This window comes from Lagopus leucura, unplaced genomic scaffold, assembly GCF_019238085.1.
Source record: "Lagopus leucura isolate 7727_CA_CO unplaced genomic scaffold, USGS_WTPT01 Super-Scaffold_774, whole genome shotgun sequence".
NCBI classification, from domain to species: domain Eukaryota; kingdom Metazoa; phylum Chordata; class Aves; order Galliformes; family Phasianidae; genus Lagopus; species Lagopus leucura.
In genome coordinates this window covers 4,832,850-4,857,864 of record NW_024962258.1, presented here as the reverse complement: position 1 = coordinate 4,857,864, position 25,015 = coordinate 4,832,850, and the positions used below count along the sequence as shown (strand labels likewise).

General features: G+C 34.1%; 1 protein-coding gene across 4 annotated transcripts in view; it reads right to left on the bottom strand.

Annotated features, from left to right (window-relative positions):
- The window catches only part of CHD1 (chromodomain helicase DNA binding protein 1), a 48,153-nt gene that overhangs the window by 10,087 nt on the left and 13,051 nt on the right, over nucleotides 1-25,015 (bottom strand). For all 4 annotated transcript variants that reach the window (XM_042864890.1, XM_042864892.1, XM_042864893.1 and 1 more), the window contains exons 4-30: nucleotides 24,289-24,393; nucleotides 22,968-23,035; nucleotides 20,800-20,949; nucleotides 20,202-20,470; nucleotides 18,544-18,769; nucleotides 17,683-17,783; nucleotides 17,267-17,445; nucleotides 15,903-16,030; nucleotides 15,180-15,396; nucleotides 14,523-14,612; nucleotides 13,527-13,717; nucleotides 12,314-12,502; nucleotides 11,838-12,000; nucleotides 10,045-10,197; nucleotides 9,547-9,618; nucleotides 8,044-8,193; nucleotides 7,330-7,478; nucleotides 6,980-7,076; nucleotides 6,805-6,900; nucleotides 6,175-6,351; nucleotides 5,862-6,022; nucleotides 4,567-4,608; nucleotides 3,065-3,195; nucleotides 2,523-2,661; nucleotides 1,653-1,803; nucleotides 549-671; nucleotides 73-210 (exon numbers count right to left, since the gene is read on the bottom strand). In XM_042864890.1, coding sequence (XP_042720824.1) covers nucleotides 73-210; nucleotides 549-671; nucleotides 1,653-1,803; nucleotides 2,523-2,661; nucleotides 3,065-3,195; nucleotides 4,567-4,608; nucleotides 5,862-6,022; nucleotides 6,175-6,351; nucleotides 6,805-6,900; nucleotides 6,980-7,076; nucleotides 7,330-7,478; nucleotides 8,044-8,193; nucleotides 9,547-9,618; nucleotides 10,045-10,197; nucleotides 11,838-12,000; nucleotides 12,314-12,502; nucleotides 13,527-13,717; nucleotides 14,523-14,612; nucleotides 15,180-15,396; nucleotides 15,903-16,030; nucleotides 17,267-17,445; nucleotides 17,683-17,783; nucleotides 18,544-18,769; nucleotides 20,202-20,470; nucleotides 20,800-20,949; nucleotides 22,968-23,035; nucleotides 24,289-24,393 — 3,855 coding nt within the window. The remainder of the gene's footprint in view (nucleotides 1-72; nucleotides 211-548; nucleotides 672-1,652; nucleotides 1,804-2,522; nucleotides 2,662-3,064; nucleotides 3,196-4,566; nucleotides 4,609-5,861; nucleotides 6,023-6,174; nucleotides 6,352-6,804; nucleotides 6,901-6,979; nucleotides 7,077-7,329; nucleotides 7,479-8,043; nucleotides 8,194-9,546; nucleotides 9,619-10,044; nucleotides 10,198-11,837; nucleotides 12,001-12,313; nucleotides 12,503-13,526; nucleotides 13,718-14,522; nucleotides 14,613-15,179; nucleotides 15,397-15,902; nucleotides 16,031-17,266; nucleotides 17,446-17,682; nucleotides 17,784-18,543; nucleotides 18,770-20,201; nucleotides 20,471-20,799; nucleotides 20,950-22,967; nucleotides 23,036-24,288; nucleotides 24,394-25,015) is intronic.

Here is a 25,015-nt window from a genome sequence, read left to right as displayed (position 1 = left end):
GTTTTCACTAGGTCAAACAGAAAACAAAATATGAACTGCTACTAACATTTTCAAAATATGAAAGATATTTACCTTGTTGTCCTCCTCATCATCATCTTCATCAGTTTTTTCTGAGGGTTGTGGTGAAGAATCACTTTTTATTTCTTCTTTTATTTTTGAAGCCTTTATCTTATTCTTCTTACTTCTTGTCTTCCTTCTCTTGGAATTGCCCTGAATGCAAATCAGTACTTTTACTACATCAGACAAGTACCTTCTCACCATAATTGCAGAATTACATCAAACAGAATTTTAATCTTATTTATTGCAACTATCAATCATCACTTTCCTCTGTACTGTAGACAAAGCACAGAGCAACAGCAGAGAATACAAACAAGTAAGATAGACAACATACAAGATATAGTTGCAATTCATTTACTATGTTCATCTCTTGTAGTATGATTACAAACACTACAAAAAGTAAAAATGAGAACTAAAAAATAAGAAAGTTCTACTGACAACCCCCTAAGTGTATTACTTTGTCTTGCATATGAATGCCAAATTTTACTTACTGCACCAGCAAGCCTTTGTGCTTCCTTCCTTGCAAGGTCTTTATTCAGTAATTTAATGAGGTAGTCTGCACGTGTCTGTAGCTGCTTTGCCTGGGGTTTCTTATCTGGATCATCAGGTAAAATCTAAGGAGAACATTGGTAGTATGAATTGTGAATATGCATTATCAAATTTTCAGATATGCTAGCTTAGAGCACTCAGAACAAAAAAAATCTTCATAAAAGATGGTGAATCCTACCACTTCAACTATGTCAAGCAAATATGTCAGCATGCTTAAAAGCCATAGGAGAATTTCTTAAATGTTTTCATTTCTCTCTAATCACAGCCAATACAAAGGCTTCGAAATTCCTCACAGAGTTCAGAACAAACTGAAACTACCCTCAGATTTCTGTTTCCATTTTCATTATTTACCTAAGCAATTCTGTGCTTCTCTACCAGTCACACACAGAACTCTTGTCTCTGCCTCATGCACCTTCAAAATGCAAAACTCATTATTACAGGATACAAAAAGCATAGATGTGTGGTTTCATAAAACAGAAACAATAATGGAAGGCAGAAGTAGAAATCATTATTAAACAAACTTAGATGCAAACCTTGCTCCTTGAATTCCAAAGCTACCGGTTGTTTGCAACAGCCCAGTTTTTTCCTAAATCTATTGTGCACTACTGCCAAGCAACAACTCAAATACTGCAGTCTGATGATGGCTATTTTTATGCCACGATGAAAAGTTTCAACTGAAGAATGTTGGGATTAATAGTGACAAAGAAACCAACCAAAATATCTATCTAGCACAAGCTCCCTCCCCAAAAGCTCAAGAACAAGGCAAATACAATAAAAAAATCTAAAATAGCAAAAGACAGAAAAGAAAGAATTCAAATGAAAAAAGCCCAAACACACAGAAATAAGGAAGCATAAGAAGGCATGCTTCAGTTGAATACTGAAGTCTTAAAATCTAATAACATACCAAAATACAGAAATGTAGAAGTACTACAGACATGCAAAATCTTAGCAATTTCAGTTGCCAAAAAATAAACACTTTTCGTAGTTGTTATTAATGTTATTCATAAACAAAAGAAGTCCTTGATGAAATGCCATAGATGACATACCTTCTGTGTTAAGCTGAGATCTGGATCCATTTTTATCATTTCCCAGCTGCCATAGCCATATTCATAGATGCCTACTAACAGATTGGAATCATCTTCTTTACCCCAATCTATATCAAAGTGAGCAGCCTTGGTGTGGCATGGGATGACATATCTAGCAGAAATAAATTAGATAAATAAGGGATTTTTACCACTGGAATGTAGGAAGTGAGAGGGAAACACATTAAGAACAGAAAAAATAAACCTACTCACACCACTAAGATATTGTTACATTCAGGAAATCAATCTGTGTATCTACCGTATTTCTTTAATATTTTCACAAAATATTTATTTAAATCAACATTGAAATACGTTTTCAAGCTGATCAAGATTACAGTGTGAAGAACAAATACATCAGTTTGTGGCTCTGGGTTATACCACAGTTAGCTAACCGTGAAGAAAAGCATAAAACATCAAGTGTAACTGCTGACTAAATATATGGATAATCTAAGAACAGCGATGCATAAAGCCAAAGCAGTTCTGAGTGATAACAACTACCATCAGTTACCATCTGCTGCAGTTTGACAGACACCATTTTCCCTCAAGCAGTGATGACACAACAGTTACTCAGCAAGCAAGACTTCTAGTCTGGATTACTATGAAAACCAAACACAGTCCTCAGTGAATGCAGTTCACAAACCAAAGCTGGTGCTGACTTGTGAAGTGAATGAAGAAAGAAAGAAAAATATGGAGTAGGTTGCTGCAGCAGCCAGTCCCTATAGGGAATGGAGGTAGAAAACCATCGCAGCACACTCTGAGTTACAGTTGTCTGAATAAAGCAGATGAAGTCCAATTATTTTTTACATGACAACTTCCTTTACAAAAAGAAATTACCTTTTCCTTTCTTCTGGATCTGAAGGAATGGATTTGTGCAGGGGTGCCAGCTCTTCTTCGTGAGAGATGACGAGTTTTGCATTCACCTGCACTCCTGAGATTCGAAATGTTGGGCCTTTAACCTTCCCCAGTCTACCTCCTAAAAACAAATGACAAGAGTATTAATATGTTAACTGTTACATGCATTTTATGGAAAGACACAGAAAACAAGCAAGATTGCTGCTATAGATGTAAGACATTATTTTTTCTTAACTAAATGGTCCAATTAAGTTCCAGATGCTCAGTCCATCAAAGAGTAAGAAATTAATTCTAAATCTCACAGTACTGTAAAAACATACTGTGTACCACAATGACACTTCACACACAGAAATGAAAAAATTATTTTCTCACCATACCATTTTTAAAAATCATCCATGCTAACATTTATATTTGTATTTTCCCCTAACACAACTATTTATCGGCATGATTACACTGCGCAAAAATAATTTAGACTTCTTGACACTTCTTATTTTGCATCACATGCACATCCAAACACACTGTACCTGCTCTTTCTTGTCCAGATGAATTGTCCTTTAAAGCCTTAATGCATCCATTATGTACAAGCTCACCCAAACGTCTAAGGTCAGTCTCAGATTTATCAACTAGCTCAGCATCTCTAGCTACAGCATCTAACCTGTAATAAAAAAATTAACACTATTATAGCTCTGTCACTTCAGTAATTGTGAATGACTCCTTCAGTTTTTGACACTAGACAAATGATCATTTATCAGTCACCTGTACTTGCTAACTTGTGTACAATTATGATCTGTGAAGTTAAAAAAAAAGCTAAAGAAAAGAATACAGGAATTACAACAATCACACATACAAGTGATTCAGGTATTGGAGGACAGGTATCAGATAACAAGAACTAAAAAGGACTACAGTTTTTAGCTCTAGTACTGTACATTAAGAAAAAAAAAAAGATTGCAAATAATAGCCTCATGTAGACTACAAAGATTTTTAAGGAAAAGAAATATCTTATTTTCAGCTGGGATGGAACTACTTTCTTCAAAGTGTCTAATATAACACTACATATTGGTTTTAGAAGAAAATCAATGTTGATAACAGACCTATGTTTATATACCTGTCGCTAAGCAGTGTTGTACAGAGCTGAGGCAATCTGCAGTGAAGGAGGTAGGAAGGAACAGTAGTAGGACAGCTGGCTGCAATTGGCCAAAAGGATATTCCACACTGTATGATAATAAGAGGAAGGACCTCTGAAGGGGCTGTGAGTTTAACTTGCTCTCTTCTGCTGCACAGAAGGGGCCAGCTGGGAATTGGTTGGGGAATGGTAGGCAACTGCTTGTGCATCATTTATTATATTTATTAGCATAATTAATAATTATATAAATAATAATTATAAATAATTATTATAATAATAAATAAATAACATTTTATAATATTTATTAATTTTATTACAACATATATAGAGTCGTAACTATTACTCTTTTTCTTTTCTCTTATTAAATACTTATTTTATCCCACGAGTGGGTCTTTTTTTTTTTCCCTTTTTATTTATTTATTTATTTTCATCCCTCCCGCATGAGAGATTAAAAAAGAAGAGGAGTGTGGTGCTGAGAAGCCAGTTGGGTTAAACCATGACAATAAGGATGGCAGATTTTTCTCAAAACAATGGAATAATGCAAAAAAATTAAAACTAAGTTGGAAAAGTAACTTTGGCAATCACACTAGATAAATCAGCAGGTTTTCAACAGGCTAGCAAACACGACAGCTGAACGCTTATAACCAAAGAAGCTTAAACAAAGGAATAGGTAAAATACAAAGAAAAAGAGCAAGCAGTCCTGCAAAACTGAAAGGTTTCCAGCGTAGCTATCTGAACACATATCACAGAAGGGACAACATTAAGCCAAAATTGTACTATAGTCAAGTTACAAGACTACGCACATAATTTTCTCCCTAGTCTAAGGTTTCTTGGTATATTGTTTCTTGTTTTTATGCAAACGAGGTTCCAAGTTGCTATACAATTTTAATTAAATAAGCTTACCTTTCCAGAGGGCCACCAAATTTCTTGTAACTCTTGATAAACCTAGTAAAAGAAAATAATTTGCAGTTTCAATGTATGCTTAACTGAACACATTAGTTTTAAACTGTTTGAACTGACCATGCAGAATTGTGATAAGATTTTTCTAAAACTCAAAACCAGAGAGACTAGGGCAGCTTAGTATATCCAGACTATCTACACAAAGTCAGTACAGTATTTGGTTTAAGAACTGATATGAATAAGGCAACAGAAGGTACAATTTATACTACTTATCCCTAATAATGTTTATTACTATATTTTCACTTGACTCAATTCAGCAACTAGATGTCTTTAGCCATAAAAAACAAATGTAGAATTCTGGTGAATAGAGAATAAGAAAACACAACATAAAAGATAAAAAATATTACTGCTGTTGGAAAAAATAAGTGATGGAAAGAAACTGTAAATACCAGGATAAAAAGGGAATGAAATGAAAATGCAAATTGCAAGTGCAAGCACATGAATAGCTTCAAAATGATAAGCAACTAGCTGTGCTGTTAACTGAAACAAAAGAGCAACAAGGATTTCCAAAGGATTATTAAGGGTTATTATTATAATGAGAAAGATTTTGAAAGATATAAAATATTTTAAAGAAATGCGAGCAACCTAAATTTCTGAATCATTTCATAAAGCCATAAAGGTAAAGTAAAAAAATTCCTTCTCCTGTCAAAAGAACTTATAGCATTGTTTTGATGGGAGGAGGTGCATAATATTTATTTCTCCAACAGGACTTTCTATTTTTTGTTTTAAAAATGCAGCTTATTAGATTAATTCAATTACAGTATGAACAAGTATGAAAACAAAACCCACTCAAGCTTTTGCATTTCTCATCACAAAGATAAACATAACCTTTCTACAACTTTCAAATAAAACAATGGGAAGTACATTATTTTGCACATGTTAAAAGATGACCTGTTGGATGGACAATTTTCTGAAGTTGCTGCAGTCAGAAGATGCAGGAATTAAGAGCAGCTTATGATAATCAAATGTAAAACAATTGGGTGACATCTTCCAAGCTAGTTTTCTCCTCACAAAATGGAGCTCATTTTTGACATAATAATCCATTTTGTCAGCACCACAGAGAACAAAAGATACAAAATGTAGAAATGTACAAAAGAGTCTAGGAAGGAAGTTTTCTAATCAGTTTGAGAGAAATCAGATCAGCTGTTTTCTGTATTTTTGAACTCTAGAATAGTCAAAACTAACTAAAAAACACCTGTTTGATCCATTTACAAACATACACATCACCCATATCTTACCGCCTGATCTCTGCATCACTGAATCCTTTAATATTTTCTCGAGGAATAGTTCGAGGTCTCCCACGCTTTTTTGGCCTTTTTCTTTCTGTGATGGAGTCACTGTCAGATCCAGAATATCTCCTGCTCCTACTACGTCTTCCTTCACTTCCATTAAAGCTGATCTGGAATTTCAGAATAAGAATTCAAAGCTACATAACTTACACATAGTTAAGTCTTATCTAGTCTGACAAAAACATGAATTCAGAGAAGGGGAGAAAAAAAAAGGCAAAAACCCAAAAGAAAACATCAACGTAAAAACACAAGACAGAGGTACCTGTTTCGCACAGTTTCTCATCCTTGGGAGCATGTATATTTCTTCAAGTTCTTTTTGTCTTTCCTCCTCCTCTATTCTTCTCCGCTGGGATTCTGGGATGATTTCTTCCCAATTTCTTGAATTTCTTTCTGGTTCCAACTCAATATCATCTTCATCCATATTGGAAAAATTTGCCACCTTATATATCAGAACATATGTAGTAAATACATAGCTTTATTTAAATAAGACTTATCTGCTAATGTTTTAGGGAAACTAAGTTCCATATTTTATGCATTTATAAACTGTTCCCACACTGTAATATTAACCAGTAATACGAAATATATGGCATTCAGGTATACTACAGGGCTGAAAGCACTTTCTAAAAGTCATCAATTAAGACTGTGTTTAAAAATACCACAGCTGCTTAACATCAAAGGCATTAAGAAACCACAATCCAGAACTGTAGTCATTAACACATTCATAAGTATTTCTTATTTTAGTAACACATTACATAGTTTTAAATACTTGCACAGACAGTAGAGATTAAAAGACATTTTACTAGAAAGAGATTCAGAACTAACAGATGCAGAACATCATGTAGTTTTTATAAAGAAAAGTAATTATGACAGGAGGAAGAGGACAGAGCTCTACCTTGAACTGTGAAAGCAACTCATCCCCTACAGTCAATGGACCTGGCTCGTTCTCCCGAGTTTCAGCTCTCTTCAAGATTTCGTCTATATCCATTTCCTGAAAAAGATGAAAATTTTCTTTACAACTAAATAACTCATATATATTTTAGGTTGTTTTGTCTATAAAATCTACCTACCTGGGGCTCCTGTTCTTCTCCTTCAGGTTCTTTAAAAAGTTCCTCGGCACCAAACTTCAAAATTGCTGATAACTCTTCTTTATTAAAAGGTGTAGAGCTGAAATACAAAATGTTTCAGTAAAACCATTTTATTTTAGACATTTTTTTAATCATGAACCAGTTAAGCACTCTTTTTACTGTTAAATAAAACTTAGTACAGAAACAAAAATCTACAAAGACAACACACTTTGAAGCTTTTATTTTATTTAACCTTGTTTCGCCTTTTATTAATCATTGAAATTACTGACATTTTTACTTATCTATCAAATACAATTAAATATAAATTTATGTATAAGATAACACAAATGTACCTTGATGGAGTAGAACCTGTATGCAGAACAGTTTTTCCTGTTGTGTCCATTCTCTGAATTACTAAATGGTCTAGTACCATCTTTTTCTTGGCTCTTTCAAGAATATCTTCTTCTACTGATCCTTTTGTTACTAGCCGATAAATATTAACCTGTACATTTCAAAACATTAAGAAACAACGAAGAGAAGTGTGAATCTCATCTACTTATCTTTTTAATTTTATTGACTGGCTTCACACATGAATATTTTTTCACTGATGTCTTCACATAAGCAGTTTAAAAAATAGAGAAATAAACTCAAGACTTGTCTCTTTTTAAGCTCAGGGACTAGCCACAATTTTTGCTATACACAAAATTGTTGTATTTCTGATTATTACGGCATGTCTTCTCCAAGAGAAGAAACGGAAGAAACTCAAAGAGAACTATGAAATACTTTACTAAGGGTAGTGTGCCTGATGATCCCAATGAAGGTTAAACAGGCGAACCCAGAACTTTTCTCCCCTCTCCATCCATACATCACTGCTGCCATACTTTGTCTCAATTTCAGGGAATTTAAAAACCGAATAAAAATCGAGCATTTATGAACATTTCTGAATACAACCATTCAATTATTAATTACTTTCTAAACACACAAATACTGCAGTGGCCCACACAGACAGCTGACAGCTACTGTATGGAATCATCCTTCAAGTTTGAAGCTTCAAGCGGAATGTGTACCTGTTTCTTCTGTCCAATTCTATGAGCTCTCGCCTGTGCCTGCAGATCGTTCTGTGGATTCCAGTCAGAATCAAATATAACTACAGTGTCAGCAGATGCCAAGTTAATACCTAATCCTCCAGCTCTGGTAGATAGTAAAAAACAGAAATCCTGCAATCACAAAACAAGAAATAGTTTTATATATCATAGCTGATGCAAATTGGTTAAGTCAAGAGACATGAAGTAGAACTGTTCTTCCTGGGTCACTGCTGTTCGACATATTTATAAGCAGCATGAAAATAGGATGAGTAATGAGATGATAAAGCTTGTAGATGACACAGAATTATTTGGAGACAGCTACGAAGGACTACAGAAGGAACTTAAGATGTGCAATAAAATAGGATATGAAATTCAAGAGAAGGTAAAATAGGGGAAAAAAATCTCAGTTTAACTAACATAACAAACAGCAAAAGCCATGACTAGAAACGAGTCCTGGAAATTATGCTACACATTTCCATGAAGACCACTGCTCATTAATGGCCAAAAATATATGGAGTTTTATAATTTTTTTCAGTAAAGAAATTGAGAATAGAACAGAAAACATAATTCTGCTGCTGTCTAAATGTGGAATTCACCTCCTTTCCTGGAAACTGTGTGACATTTAGGTTCTTCTTCACCTCAAAAACTGCACAGTATAACTGTGCAGATTTCAGACAGTGGCAATGTCTGTGCTAAAAGTTTAAAAATTTTAAACAGATAAAAGTAAACTTGGATTTAGAGGTATCTGAAGTTTACAACACAAAGTCTTTCCTCCTCAAAACAGAAACTCATCAGCAACTGAGAAATGTAATCCTATTACCAAGAAAAAAACAGCATTCTCCATCACCAAAAAAAAAGACAACACCTGATCAAATTGATGGCCCACATATTAGGAGTGTTAAACGAGCTAGAAATCCTCCAGTGCATTTAAAATAAATAAATGAATAAAAGTTATAACAGAGGTGACTGTAAATTCACAGGTAATATACAAGGAACAGTTAGAAATCAGAAATCATTTTTTCCCTCCAGGGCACGTTAAGTAGGTGGCATAAAAACAAAGATAACAGAAGCCGTATTCAAAGCAATTAAAGATGATTGTACATAATACAAAACTCACTTTAGTCACTTGCTTAAGTATGCTTTCTGTGCTAAAGGCTTAAGTTCACCACTTTTGTAAATGACATGTCTTACTGTGCAAAAGAGTTGAATTATTTTTATAGTGCAGTACTAATTAAAACTACTTTGACAAAGTGCATTGAAACAATATAAAAATATTACAACTACACAATTCATTAAATACTAGTTTCATAAACTATGCATTTTCTACTTAATGTTATAAAAATTCATAATGTAAACCTTACAATCTAGGCAAGAATAACATAATTTCAACCTTACTGATACATAAAATTCAATGTCATCAACTTCCTTTTTATACAGTGCTTCTTGGGAAAAAAAAAACAAATTAGGAAAAAATAATTACCATACCTCTGATCCTTCTGCATTGAAATGATCCAGTGCTTGCTTCCTCAATTCCCCTTTTATTGATCCATCAAGTCTCTGAAGAGATTGAAAACTACAGTCTAAAAGTAATTCTTTAGCCATATTCCCATCACAGTAACCTGACTTTTCAACTGATAAAACAGTAATGTGAAGGAACAAAAAGAAGGAACGTTAACATACTCCTTCACAAAATCTTTTAAATTCAAAGTTGCTTTCTTTTCTTAAGCAAAATGGTAAAGAACCAATAGTCACGGACGGCTGAAACACTGGCAAGGACCTTTAGAAGTCATCTTGTCTGTGCTCAAGCAAGGTCTGCTACAGAAGGCTGCCCAGGACCATGTCCACTTGGCTTTTAAGTATCACAGAGAATGGAGATTTCGTAACATCTGAACTACGTATTCCATTACTCTGCCCCCCTCGGAGTAAAAACATGATTTTTCGTAAGTTTGGGATGAACACCTCTTGGTTACTTGAGATCATTACCTGAAAGGGAAACTGGCGGTACTTTAGATATTCTGCCAGGATGTCCAGCATCCTCACCATCTGAGAGAAAATCAAAACTCTGTTGCCACGTTCTCGCAGCCGAATCAGTAGTTTGTCAAGAAGGATTAGTTTCCCACTGCTACGTATCAAATGCTATTAAAGAAATATGGATTATAAAATCAATTTATCTCAACGCTAGCATTGCAGGTGTTTAGTTACTGACTTGTTTTCCTGTGTACTGATGTGGGAGGGAAAAAAAAAAAAAGAGTCATCCTGACATTCATTATAACACATAACACAGTTATACAACGTACAGTGTCCTAGAACTAAAAAACAACTTCAGGTAGTAATAACAGTACACAGCTAGATTTACTGTTATGCATTATTAACTGAACATTAAATTTTCTCTCATTTCAGTTTAGTTGACTCTAACTGCAAACGAATACTACCTCACTAAAAAGAAGACAAAAAAATAAAATAAAGAGGAACATGCTTCTCAGCTTCTGCTCATTAAGTGGCATCTTAACGTTTTGTCAAAATATTAAAGAAATAACCTGGCCTCAAAACTTGAGCAGCTAGTGTGTAGCCACAAGTTCTTTTCTGCAAATTGAAAACTAACATTTGATAACAAAAATAACAACCAAATTAAGAAAAACCATACTGAAGTCTAACTTCTTTTCTTCCCATCTTTTAAAAAGAAATGAGCGCTGCTGCTTAAACCTCTTAAGTATCTTTAAGCCTGTCAATCAAGTTTCTCAGGCAAGACAGTGAGAGGACTGATGTTTGTGGAGCTTAACCGACTTTATGTGGGTTACACCATTGAGCTTTCTCAATTCCTTTAGGAATACTGGGAACAGAAAGCAAATATGGATTTTGATGCTTTTAATTTAATGCCTTTTTTAAGTTCAGACATAACTCTGGAGAAGGCAAAATTCAGGGTGAGATGCTTTTGTTACTTAGCTTAGAAAAGAGAAGGATATGTCCTTTATAAGTAAGAGCTGACAAAATTTAATAAGGTGGAGCAAAGAAGTGACTAAAGTCTGCAATTAATAGAAATAATATCCAAGCAGTTCTAAAAGGTATTATGATCAGCTGGCAGTAGAGTGTGCCAACTTGAAATCAAAACAGCTTCTGCCTTTAAGAAATACTTCATAATACAAAAGAGCTTGTTATCACAAGTTGTCACTGTATAAACTAGTATTTTTGGGAAAATCTATTTAAATTACAAATTTCAAAGATTACAGGAATAAAAAGATATTTAGAAAAAAAAATTGATATAAATTACATTGTTGACAACAATCCTTATATCTACTGCTGTGTACTTTCCAACAGTTTTGACACAAGTTCTAGTCAATTTTTACTTAAAAAGTCACAATCCATCTTTGGTAGTGTTAATTTTGGTAGTGTTAATGTTCATCTGTGACAACAACAACAACAACAACAAAAAAAAACCAAACAGACATATTTTGATATTCCTTACTTTTGTTTCTTCTCATTTTACTCATTTGCGAGCATATGAAAAACAATATCAGATTACAAATAAGCTTAAAACATTCTGCTGATAACTCTATGTTATGACACAGGTTGCAGGTGTACCAATGCCAGTTACATGCGTTTCCATTCGTATTTACAATATTTCATATTGTAAAAAAAAATCCAGGATGCACATTTTAGAGATCTTGTTTGTTCCTAATGTACTTTAATAAAAGTAATAAATTGCCAAATAGGCTGTAAAATTACTGTGTGCTATTACAGATCTAAAATATTTTTCACATAAAAGAATGTAATGTTACCTGCAAGGCCTCCTGTTTATTATAGAATTCATTATCATCTGGTGGTTTAATGAGGTAGCAATGGTTGCAACACTTCTTAAGTTCCATCATAATGTTCAGAAAGCCTGAGGTACTGCCTTTTGAACCTTTACTGAGGGCTTTATAATTCCGTGTTAAAATCCACCTATGATTTAAGATATACAGTGTGAGTAACTACATGTGGAATCATGAGGGCAAGATATAAACAAATAAATTTTAAAAAGCCCCGAATAAGATGAACAAATATGCCAAAAAATAGAAGCTAAATGGACAGAGATTACACCAACATAAATCTCAAAAGAGTTTGCTTCACAGAATTCCACAGTTCTGAAATCCTAAAAAGGTGCTTTTTATTTTTTTTGCCCCTAACTCAAACTGTTTTATGAAAATTATTAGTGTTCAGTAATCTGCATATATTCATCTCACTAAAACAGAAAAAATTTAAAAAGTGGTGTTACTTGTAATATTGCTTCTGCAATGCACTCATTTCCATTCTCAGAATTTGCTCAACCTTAGCAGGTAAAGACTTTTCTACATCTTTTTTAACTCTTCTCAGTAAAAACGGTTCAAGCTCTTTGTGAAGACTTGCATAACCATACTCTCTTCCTTTGCCATGCTCCTCTTCAAAATCTTCCCAGGAGGAAAATCTTAAAATGTAAAAGAAAATAAGTGTAACACAGTGACATACCGTGAACTCTAAAATTAACATGAAAAATAAAAATATACCAAAAGCGCACGGGATTTCTTCCTCACCTCTCTTTTTAATTTAAAGATAATAATTTTTTAAAAAATCTGAATTTTGAGCTCATAGGAAATTCCAAATAATTTGTACGTAATAGAAGAATGGAATGTTCCAAACACATTTATGTGAAATGAAATTAAAGATTGAATTGCTGACTTACAATTGCCCCAGTTGGGTAGCTGCAGAGATTCCATTACTACATATATCAAGAAGAGCATGAAAATATAGCTGTGTGCCAGACAATAAGACACAACTTCATGGTTTTTTTTATCACCTTGAACAGACAAGCGAAGCATAATTATCCTGTGCTTAACAAACTAGGATAACTAACTTCAGACTGATGAAGAATGAGTACTAGATCACTAAGACTTTGAAGTAGTCAGTGCACTCCGTAAGTCAAAGAAAATGAAATTTGCTTGGTATTTTCAAGCTGTCTGTAGGAATGTGAGCTCTAACATGAGCTCTCATTTATCCTATGTACAAACAGAGACCAATAAAGAATAAGGTTAATACAGTAAACCCACTGTATTTAAAGCAAAAACCTGACCCAAACAGAGGATATCAGGCATCTTGGCATAAACTTGCTATTATCGGTAGTATTATCAAGGAAAATAAGATAACCTCAATCTTGTTCTATTTCCCCACTGGAAAGCTGCACAAGTTTTAATAGTAAGGCATTCTCTGGGTTCTGACCAATATACATTAATCTGTCATTCTTATAAATCGCTATAAGGGCAAAAAGAAACAATGATATCAGGAGACAGCTAGCAAGCGGACCATGAAAAATAAATGCATCTACTTTACAGTGAATAGTTAAACTCTCCAACAGTATGTTTATCTCTACTGATTCTCAAATCACAACACTACTGTACAACACAAAACTTCACAAAAGAGAGAATACATGTGAATCATACAGAAATCTTCCTTACTTTTCTGGCATGATGAAATGCAACAAAGACCACAGCTCTTTGAGGGAGTTTTGCAGAGGGGTTCCAGTAATAAGAAGTCGATGGTTGGACTTAAAGTCTATCAAAGTCTTGTACAGAAGAGAGTCGTCATTTTTTAAACGATGAGCTTCATCAACTCCTATGAATGCCCAATTGAGACCACCAAGGAATGACTGAAAGAAATGGAAGTGGGGAATTAACACTTATATGGCTAGGCATATTATATAATTTCTTACATTTCATAACCAAGATAAAAATACCACAACTTTTTTCCATATATTAATAAAATAAATACAGCTATATGCTTTTAGTAATATTTATGCACATTACTATATTTACCAGACTCTCAGAAAGGCTGTACTAACATCCCAAGGAAGTAGAAAATAAGTTTAAAGGGAGGAGAAAGGAAAAAAAATGAAGTTTGATCCACATTAATTTTCATGACAGGAACAAAAAAGTCTCCATTGACCTGTACTTCCCAACACATACAAACAAATGAAGCCAAAATGCTCTTTACATTGACCATTTCCAAAAATTTCCATATACTTTTAGAAAGACTACTGATAACTGTGTACTACCATCATGGAGACAGCGCACATGAATGAAGTAAAATCACACAGGATTTCAGAGTACTGTATTGCAGATGTTAGGGCCTAGGAGCATGATTCTTTTTCAGTTCTTTGAAGATGCAAGGAAAGTAGAGCTCTTCAAGATGGAAGGAGATCATTATAGTAAAGAGAAGTTCAAGCAAACTGGAACTGGTATGCACGTGATGAAATGGAAGAAGGCAGAAAACCTCACCACACTTACAGAAACACCCTAAGTGCTTAAAACAGGTGCACTGTTACATGTCAAAAATGCAAAATCCATCATGCCTGACTCACATTTAATGACTAAGAACCAAAATGTATGCAAGTCTAGCAGAAGTTATACACCAGACAAACGATTCCATCTCCCTAAAGAAGTACATGTGATTACCTTATCCTTCAGTAAAATTTCATATGTCGTCAGAAGTATGTTAAACTTTAAACGTTTAGTCTGTGGATGCATCCATTCATGAGTCCTTATCTACAAGAACAAAATGAACAGTAAGCTAGAGGAAAAAGGTTTGGTTGATTGAAATAAATTTTAGCACTACAGCAATAGAAATGCATACAATTTCATCAAAAAATAGAAGAATAACACAAAACATACATAAGACTGAACTTCCAGGCTAAGCCCTTCAAAATAATTGCTGAGTATAGTCTCTTGAATAAATAGAAACAAATTCCTACAAAACGTTTTTTACTTTAATAAATAAGATTATCAATATTCAGAAGACAAATTATGAAAACAAACCAAGAACCCTGAGAAAATGTATTATGATTATGGCTGGCCTGCATAAATACTGTTTTCAAATATAAGACTGTATTTTTAATATTTTATTAGTAATCATGTAGGAAATCTTTCATGTGAATTTACAACGCATGGATGTATTGTATATAATTTGAGCTTGAAATGTGCACCTTAAACCCATTGTTTTAGAAAGCATTTGCCCACTCTTAAATAAAATACTGCAAATTAGCAGAGGATAGGAATATAAAATGAATCAGATTTGCCAGTTAGACTTTCTAATGATGAAGGGGGGATACTCACCATATTTCTACTAGTTATATCTCCTAAGTAAACTACAGCATTCATCTGAGGAGCCCAAGTTTGAATCTCTCTTTGCCAAGATGTCAAGGTAGAAAGTGGCACTACCAGTAGAAAAGGCCCATACAGTTGATGTTCATGAAACAGGTAGTTCAGAAAAGAAATTGTTTGTATTGTTTTACCCAGACCCATTTCATCTGCAAGAATACAACTATTCCCTCTGAAAAACAAACAACAAGAAAAAAAAACAGGGAGGGAGGTGAAGAGGAATGGAGAGAGAGGAATGAACACAAAGAAATAAATTACTATCTTTTGAGCACTATTTCTCAAAAAAGATTTCACAATTCTACATCCTGAAGTTTATTTATATACTGTTTCCTCAAACCAAGTTACCAATGTTAACAAAAAGCTTCCAAGTACTCTAAGAGGTAACGTCGTTATTTCTGAAGATCTCGTTTAGTTTTTTTTTTTGCCTTTGTAGCTTTAGGTAATTTCGCTTGATTGCTTTTTAGAAATACAAACAACTCCCACACGGAAAGTACAAGCAAAGCAGCAACAGAGCTTAACTGTTCTTTGACATAGCATGTAATACAAGCTTTAGACTTACTTAAAGCAAAAACAGTCATCTCAGGTTCTACTTTCAGCTGCAGGGAGATGAAGAAGATGTAGAAAAAACAATTTTAAACTTTTACAAATGATTAAAATTTACCAACAGACTATACTTACTTGCACCATGAATGAGCGAGCCAATTCAATCCATTTAACTGATAATCTCTTAACTCCAAACTTTCATGTCCTCCAATGTAAGATGGTTGCTTCTTCAGTGCAACAAATCTTGGTCTCTGTTTTAGAACCTGACAAAGCAAACTGAGCATCAGTTTTAACATTGATTGAAGTTACCAAAAAGGGTTCCTGCAGAAAATGTAGCAGAAGGCATCTCTTGGATCACCACATCTGGTATGAATCCGTTACTGAAAACTATGCCATGTAAAAACAATGATCAATTTGCAAGTTTAAATTAGACTGATTGCTGATTTAGATTTCACATTGGAATGACATTAACTCACTCACAAAGTTCACATTCTTTTCAGACAAACCAAAATACTAAGAAAGTATACTGTAACTGAATGCCAGTAAAAAAGTAGGGGGCTAGTATCTCAAAAAGCTACCCTGAACAGTGATACCTAGCCTATATATCACTATACAGCTACAACTATTACAATTCTGAACGAGCTTCAAAACTGTTTTATAATACATATTTCTCAATGCATGAGACTTTCACATTTTTTTTACTTTCACAGCTAATGTGGTGGTTCAGCTTGAGTGTGTCTGGCAGCTAAACTGCCATCCAGCTGTTTGCAAGCCACTCTACCAATATAGCAGAGAAAACTGAAGCATCACAGGTGAGCCAAACCTGCAGATGAAGATAGATATACTTTACTATGGTGAGGGAAAGAAGAAAGAAAATATAAAACAATAAGAACTAAAAAAGAATCATTTGACAGAAAGCAATCACAGACAGCCTCTAATCAGCAGATCTGTAAGTCTCCCAACAGTGGCCACAGTGTAACCCCCTAATTTTTTTCCCTCAGATTTAATGCTGAGCATGGTATTACAAGGCATGGAGAATCTCTTTGAGCTTTGTCAGTTTGAGAACTGATTCATCCTCACCATGTTCTCTTTCAAACTGTTGTCTACCTGTAGCCTGCTTCAGGGAGAAGGAAGGGAGAAGTGAGCACAGTGAGAAACAGAGAATGCTCTGAAACCATGAGAACACTGTTCAGCAGCAGCCAAAACATTTGCCTCTTTTCAACATTAGAAAAAAACTTCTTTACCATGAGGATGGTCAAACAAAGCAACAGACTTCCTAGAAGGGTGGCTGATGCCCCCTGCATGTCAGTGACATTTGGATAATGCTCTTAATAATACACTTTAACTTTTGGTTAACTTGGAGAAGTCAGGCAGTTGGACTACGTGACTTCTGAAGGTCTCATCTGACTGAGCTACTCTCTTCCATTCTCTTCTATTTTCTTCTATTCTAGTCTAACAATACAACCCAGGCAGAGACAGTACTGCAATTATATACTCACCTTGCAGTCTTTAAAGGGAGTAGTCTTGGATTGATTTCTGCTAAAATACTCATCAATGCGTGCCTGAAACTTTTTGGCAATGAGAGCACCATCTTCCCAGCTGCATTCTGAATAAGGTAAACCCTGCCATTTGCAATAGTAGTCTGGATAGCCAGCTGCTGACTTTTGATTTGAATGAGCTGCAGAAAAGCATTAGAAATATTAAGTGAATATTTACTTCTGTATTTTAAGACAACATTGAATTTGGATGATAAGACAGCATATATAAGCACCATGTAACGGAGTATGACAACTTCTCTTTTGTTGAAATTTTGTTTTAGATTAGAAAAGAAGTTGGTAATATTCTAAATTTTTAACTGCAAATATAAGCAATGCGCTAACAATATTCTCAACACTGCTTTAGATTTATAACATACCAATTATTCTTTCCACTATTTGATATTGTTTATGCAGATCATCCGTAAGCTCCTGCTGGCAGTTATAATATTCCACATCTTCTGGAGAAGCATTTTTCAGCCTGAAATGGGAATTTATTTACAACATTTACTACAATGAGTAGTTTTAAAACTAGGAAAATCAAGCAACTCTGAGTGGAAGCATCACAGAAACACTACTTAGAAAGCTTATTTTAAAAGAGATACAATTCTGACATTCCTACTCCAAAAACATTGCATCTGGGCTTGCTGTGTCATTATTAGAGACTAAAAATTATGATAAAAATACAGAATTACTATCAGATACATCTAGTGTTAATAATGAAGATAGTAAGTAGCATACTTTATAGGGTATTTTCATGGAACATTATGGAAAGTGGCCTATTTCATAAGAATTCATCTCACTCAAAAATGCTGAAAATGTCACCAGCATTCACTAATATATCAAACATACTAATAAAACCAAAGACCAGGAAGACTACATTTCAGTTCTAGTTTCTCAAGTCAATAAATAATAATAAAATAATAAATAATAGAACTAAATTCATATAAATACAATAATAAAAGGCTAAGGCATCAATAAAACATTAGTCTCTCTAACAAAATTACTACAGAACTCTGATTTTATTTATTTATAACAAATGCTAAAATCAGGTTCAGATTAGCTCACATTAAGGAGGCTTCAGCTTTCAAAGTTCTAGTCTTCCTGTTGTACAAACAACTGAAGCCTCATACTCACAAAGAGATTAACAGGTCTCAGAAACAAATTTGTTACAAAACAATTGTTATGAAATATCAACACTGTTACAAAACAAGTGAAAAAGTTCTCCTAGAAATATTCACCATCGCTTTGTCTCCTGATCCTTTTTCTTGTAGTTGTCCAGTTTCTTCATTCCTTTAACGTTTTGTTGCTTCAGTGTTTCTTCAGTTTCCCAAGTGTTATGGATGTGTGACCAGCCTTTCCATTTAATAAGATACTGTATGTCTCCTGGCTCCTTCGACTTTTCAAACCCAGCATTTGGGTCACCATCTGCCTCAACGGCATAGATGGTGGTTGAGGCACCAGTGGCTGAGGAAGAAACCGTAACGTAACTATTAAGTGGGTACTACTATAAATTAACCAGTAAGAAATAACCTGCAGACAGCATCAAGTGGTATCTTTATATGAGCACAAAAAATCATGAATATACACAGCTCTCATGTTACATTTGAACAATTACAATAGGTGTGTTAACCCATTCAAAGTAGTCAAAAGCGGATCAATAAAGAAATTAAAACTTCTGTATCCAACCTGTAATATCTAATATTTTCTCAAGAGAATTTTCTTTGAATTCCTGCTTCTGATTGAAAAGGAACGCACTACTAACACTGCTTGATGTCTTCTCTGTCGCATTATTCTTATCTCTGAACACATAAAAGACATTTGGTATTATGTTTGAAACATAAATAACTTAGGGCTGCTATAAATCTATTTCTTTCTCAACACGCTCCACTACATTTTCTGGTTTTAGAATTTTACCTGGGAAAAATATTACACAGCTAAAGCATCCTAGCAGTAGGGAGCAGGCTCATTTCTGTGAGGACAGTCAAGTAAGGACATGAGCCCAGTGAGCTGCAGTGGCCAGATGAAACAAAGGAGAGTGCCAACAGCAAAATAAAGCACAAGCAGCAACAGCATCTGGGCAGACTATAAGAAGCTTAGTCCGGAAGACTTTGAGCACAGCAGGGACATTATGCACTCCTGCACGGGGGCAAGACATGACAGAATTTAGGACAGCATCTGAAAAAAAAGCTGAAAGGAAAGAATGCAAGCTTGGAGATAGACTGTGTACACATTTACACAATATTTATATATATGTGTATATACATACACTTGCATGAGTTAGAACTCATAATTTGCAGACTCAAACTTACTAAGCAGAACTGCTGGACAATGCATCGTAGCACTGCTGGAAATATGAATGAAGGTCTACCACCCTTCAAAATGATACTTCCAGTAATTCACACAATAGAGAATCACTGATATTTTATATGCATTTTGTTGCCATGCCACACATTGCATATATTGAGATAATTTCTATAGCAATAACTGAAATCACAGTCTCAGTAGTTCAGCATTATCAGCACAATCTTTCAGAGCTCAGGTTACTGGTCAGCGGTTAAATCTATCTGCACTGTTTTCTGTTCTTCACTGCATACAATTTATACCAATGAAGTACGGCTGAACTGTATAAATAGTTATTTAATAATATGGTATATGCATTTAAGCAATATGAACCACTATTTTTTTGCTTTCTATGTAGATATACAAATTCTCCTATATTTTACTCTGAAACGCTTAGAAAGGGACCTAGAAAGGAACATCCTTATAAATATGTGAACAAAACAATTCTGACATTTTAGAATTATTACTGTTTACAGACACTACAGATCTACAACTAGGAAGGCTGAAGTTGTACTTTCACGTGTTCCTTTATCTTAGGAACATTGTTAAACATTACCTCCTTTTCGGCCAATTCGACTGTCCATAAACTTCTCTATAGTTTCAAATTCATCTTCCTCAGTCTGTGGGACATCTTCTCCACAAACTTCCAGCAAATCATCAGAATCTGTCTTGGTTTCTTCAGCTTCTTTGTAACTAACATTCACTGTTGCCTGGCGACGAGATCCTCTCTTATCATAATCTTCATCATCATCCTCCTCCTCCTCTGATGAATCAAGTTGCCTCTTCTTCTGTCCTGTGCTCTTTTTCCCACTTTTTGGCTTAATTCTTGAAGACAAGAAGATGCGTACAACCATGACATATAAAGATGGACAACACAACTCTTACACGTTGTTTTCTAAACACATGTAGCTCGATTGCCCAGTTACTTTCAATTACAGCAAAGAAAAAGAGGCATTCAGTACAAAGTAGTAGTATCATTACTATCTCTCGTAGCTTCAAAAAATTACTTAATTTTAAAATTAATATTTATCTTTTCATTTGCCTATATTTATATTTTCATTTGCCTTTTTCATTTTGCCTATATAGTAGCAGTACAATACTAAACTGCTTTTTAGAAATAGTACCAGAGTATTGAAACACAAGGTATATCTTACCTGCTTGGAGGTTTACGGCTTTTGACTTTGTTTTTTGGCTCATAGTCAGATTCACTTTCTTCACAGCTGCTTTTATCCCCATCTTCCTCCGATTCAGAATCAGAACCAGTTCCTGACACTGACCCTGACCCTGACATTTGCCAGTCTTCACTGCAGAATTGAAATACAAATAGAAAAAAAAAACCTTACATTATTTCTTTTTTAAATCAGGTATTTCTCCAAAGGTGTCTATTGTAATTTAAGTATTCTTTACGTGAATAAAAATGTTTTTTTAACAGCTATTATAGTTGACAGACAGTAGTCATCACTGAGTAAAAATTGTTGCCACTAGCAATAAATAAAAATGCTCAATGACTTCAAAGGGAGTTAAAATAAGTTTCCTATTTTAAAGAGATAGAGGTTACATCTGAAACAGAACGAAAATCTACATTTATACATAAATTTTGTTTTGAAGAAATGAGTTATGACTCATGTTAAGAAACTGAAGTATTTATCAAGACTAGCTAGAAATATACACGTTTATCTGAACTCACATCACTCAAACCATAAAATCTCAGGAGGGTCCTACATTTTCTAACACTTATGTTCTCTGTGGCTCATGTAAAGAATCAGCAACTTTGTCACTGGGATCAAAAAACAATGCAAAACAGATTAGAGAAACACCCTGAAAGACTTGAACTGCAGCAGCTGTGAGAGGCACTGGCTTCCAAAAGATCCTGCTTCCCACTCCATAAATCAGAGCATCACAACCAGGCAGCATACGTACTACAAGTTAGTAAACCAAGCACAGTCTCCTTGCTCTTGCTTAGCTGTGCACAAAGCTTGCTCAGCTTTGTAACAGATCTAAATTGTAATTTAGTAAACTGTAACAGCTGATGAATAGTATCTTGCCCCAAACTCTGACTGTATAAAGGCAAATATAATCTTAGCTCCATGAAAAAGAAAAAAAAATCTAATACGCATTGTTGAAAGGTTACTGAATCTTAGAATTAACATCCAAAACAAGATTTAAATTTCCTGAACCAAAGTTTTAGAGAAGTACTAATGCTCATCAAAGTTGGTATAGTACAAAAAATCTGTTAAATTTCCAATCATGAAGCCTAAGAATTGGTGCTCTGACTTTCTCTCTCCTACTCAAATACACACTGGATCCTGGAAGAAATGACATTCCCATAATTCTAGTGACCCAAGACATGTATGTGCATGTGTAGGTGGTATGTAGCCAATAGTAAAAAATCATGTCTCATTAAAAGATTTCTGCAGGCAGTAAATTTAACATCAATCAATCAAATCAAATCCATGACCTACCTGTATTTATGTGGAATTATGTGAACTACAAATACCAAGAACCATCCTCTAAGACTTGCTCACATACCAACTTACATATGAAGAAATTTTTGATCTATGAAGAAATCTTTGATCTTTTCATCAAATAGTAACCAAACATATTTGTTCAGATGAATTATAGAACAAAAGCCAAGAACTGACCATATTATTACTGTGTCCTAGGCATGTTTTTCTTGTAACAGAGGATGCTACTAGGTGCAATCAAATTTTTAAGTAAGAGAAGACCATGAAGAATAATTCATCATTAGAAAAGTTTGCAAAGTTAGGCTTTTCTTGCCATTTTTTTTCAACTATCATTTTTTTAAGATGATACCAGCAAAGTGGAGAACTACAATGACTTCTTAACTGGAACAAGAGGAATAACAGGACAATTCAATTTCTATGCAGCTTTCATGAAGCACGCAGGTCACTATGCCTACTCATTTCTCATTGCCACAATGACACGGTATAAACATAAACGCTCAAAACTTTTTGATCTACCACTTAAAAGCAGCTTGATCTCAATGAAACTTACTTTTCTAGTAAGTATAGCTAATTACTACCAGAACTATAATCAATTTTATACATTTTAAAGGCAAAAAAAAAAAAAAAGAAAAAGAAAAAAAAAATTGGCAATAACTAGGAGATTCCAACTGTAATTTCATTAAAAAATTTACTTAACCAATTTCCAATTTCTACAGTAAGTTTTAGGGATGTCAGTCAAAATGGGTAAGAATAACATGAATTAAAAGGAGGACTTAAGCATCTCGCTGTAGAGAAGGCATGAGCTATACGCTGCCATAAGAAACAATAGCATGATATTGCTTATAAAAATATCTTACTCTTTATGCTTTTTCTTCTTGGTTTCACTGGATGAATCATCGGCAGAATCTTCACTACTGGATGAGTCCTGCAGATGAAGCAAAAATACATGATTCATTATCAGAAAAGAATGGAATATTTCTAGTTTTCAGCTCCCATATTCAAACTGTCATCATATTACTCATGTTACACTCTCCCAATCCCCCACCGTGTAGTCATTAATATAAAATAAGGACTGATATGGGTTTTTCATTTATCCATCTATGAATACATTGTGGCAGGACAACTCCAGAGAACACCACAAAAAAAAAACAAAAAAAAAAAAAAAACAACACCAACAAAAAAACCTGTCTCGAAAAGTAACTGCTGTGCTTACACAGAACGGCTTAAGATGTTTTGAGTTAATCAGAGTGATGGTTCTATCACAATCCTAATAAAATCTCCTGCCCAAGGAAAGCTCTCCCATATTTCATATTCTTTAATGTTTAAATAACAACTTTGAAAAAAGCATGTTTGATCTTATTTCTGCTCCCAGAAAAATTAAAAAGAACCCTTTTAAAACCAGATTTTCCAAAAAGCCATCTAACAGGGATTAAGTTCAGATCATCTATATCCAGAAAAGCAGCCTTAGAAAGAAATACTAAACAAAAGGTGTAAATTAATGCTTTACTGATGTGCGATTAGGCTGAGTTTTAATTACGAGTTTCTGTACCAGTCAAAAATAAATCTAGCCATTAAGTGTGACTACAGCGAATAATTTTTGCAATAAAAGAGGAAAATTTGCTTTATAGGTACCATTTCACAGCCATTAATGTCTTTATAAGATATTCCTACTACACAAAGTTTAACTAACCAATGATCTATGTTTTTAAATAGCTAGAATTCAGGCATGGTTCTTAAAATACAAGAATTATTTTGTAGTAATGATAAGAAAAACAAAGACTTGAAAAATGTATCCTACGGTGTTTTTGAAAACTGCAGTACCTACATCAACACAGGAGGAATAGCTGACCAATCTTCAATATTTTTAACTGTCTTTGAAGAAACTCGAGACAAAAACACAATGTAAATACCATGTGGCTTGAAAATTTTGCTCATACATCACAGAATATCTACCTGAATACACCCATAAACTAGGCTGCTAAAATTTTTGCACACCTTGCCGAAAAATCAAAAGATACTTTTCCCATTCCTTATAAAAAATGTCATGTCTTGAACATTACTTTTATAGACAAGCTGTAACAGACAGAGAACATAGCTTGGCTCTAAAAAAGTTTATCATAGCATGTGGCACAAGACAGGCAAATTTACACTGTAGAAAACTAAATGTGTATTATTCACCTCTTCCGAACCACTGTCTGATGATGCTGCCTTTTGTTGTTGCTGTTGCTTCTTGAGCACTGCTGATCTCTGTACAGCAAGTATACTTGGACTGGACTTCCAAAACTGAATTGGAATTAAGATCTAAGTGTCAATTAAACTGAAACATGTCTTAAACAAACAACACCACCACTAAGTCCAAATTCAATTCAATTCTGTCAGTAATAAAAAAAATCATTTCAAATTACTACATGTGCTAGTAATATCAGGTAGTGTTTTAAAACAGTAAGATTTCCTCAGAACAGACTATTACGTAAGAATTGTTAGGATAGTTTTTCCAGAAGTTTCGCAATAATCTAGATTTTTAAACTGATCTAGATAAACCACTTCAGGCCACATACCTGATAATGCTTTTGCTTCATACAGGAATAGTGAAGTACATGAACAAAAACATAAATACGATCCATAATAGTCTTCAAACTGTACAACAACTAATATATTACTGACTTTCATACGTGTGCAATCTATCACCCAAGTAAGTCCATATAATGGAGAAGACTGCAGGTAATTTTGGCCCACTGAATTTTAGGAAATTTATAAATACTACTTCTTCCCAAACCTAGCAAATTGGTTATGCAAAAAGCCATTTGTATATAATCTGGAAAGTTTTATAGGATCTTTTACTGATACAATGGAATTAAGTATTACAGAAACATTATTAAAACAAAAAAGGAATTCAGAAATAGTA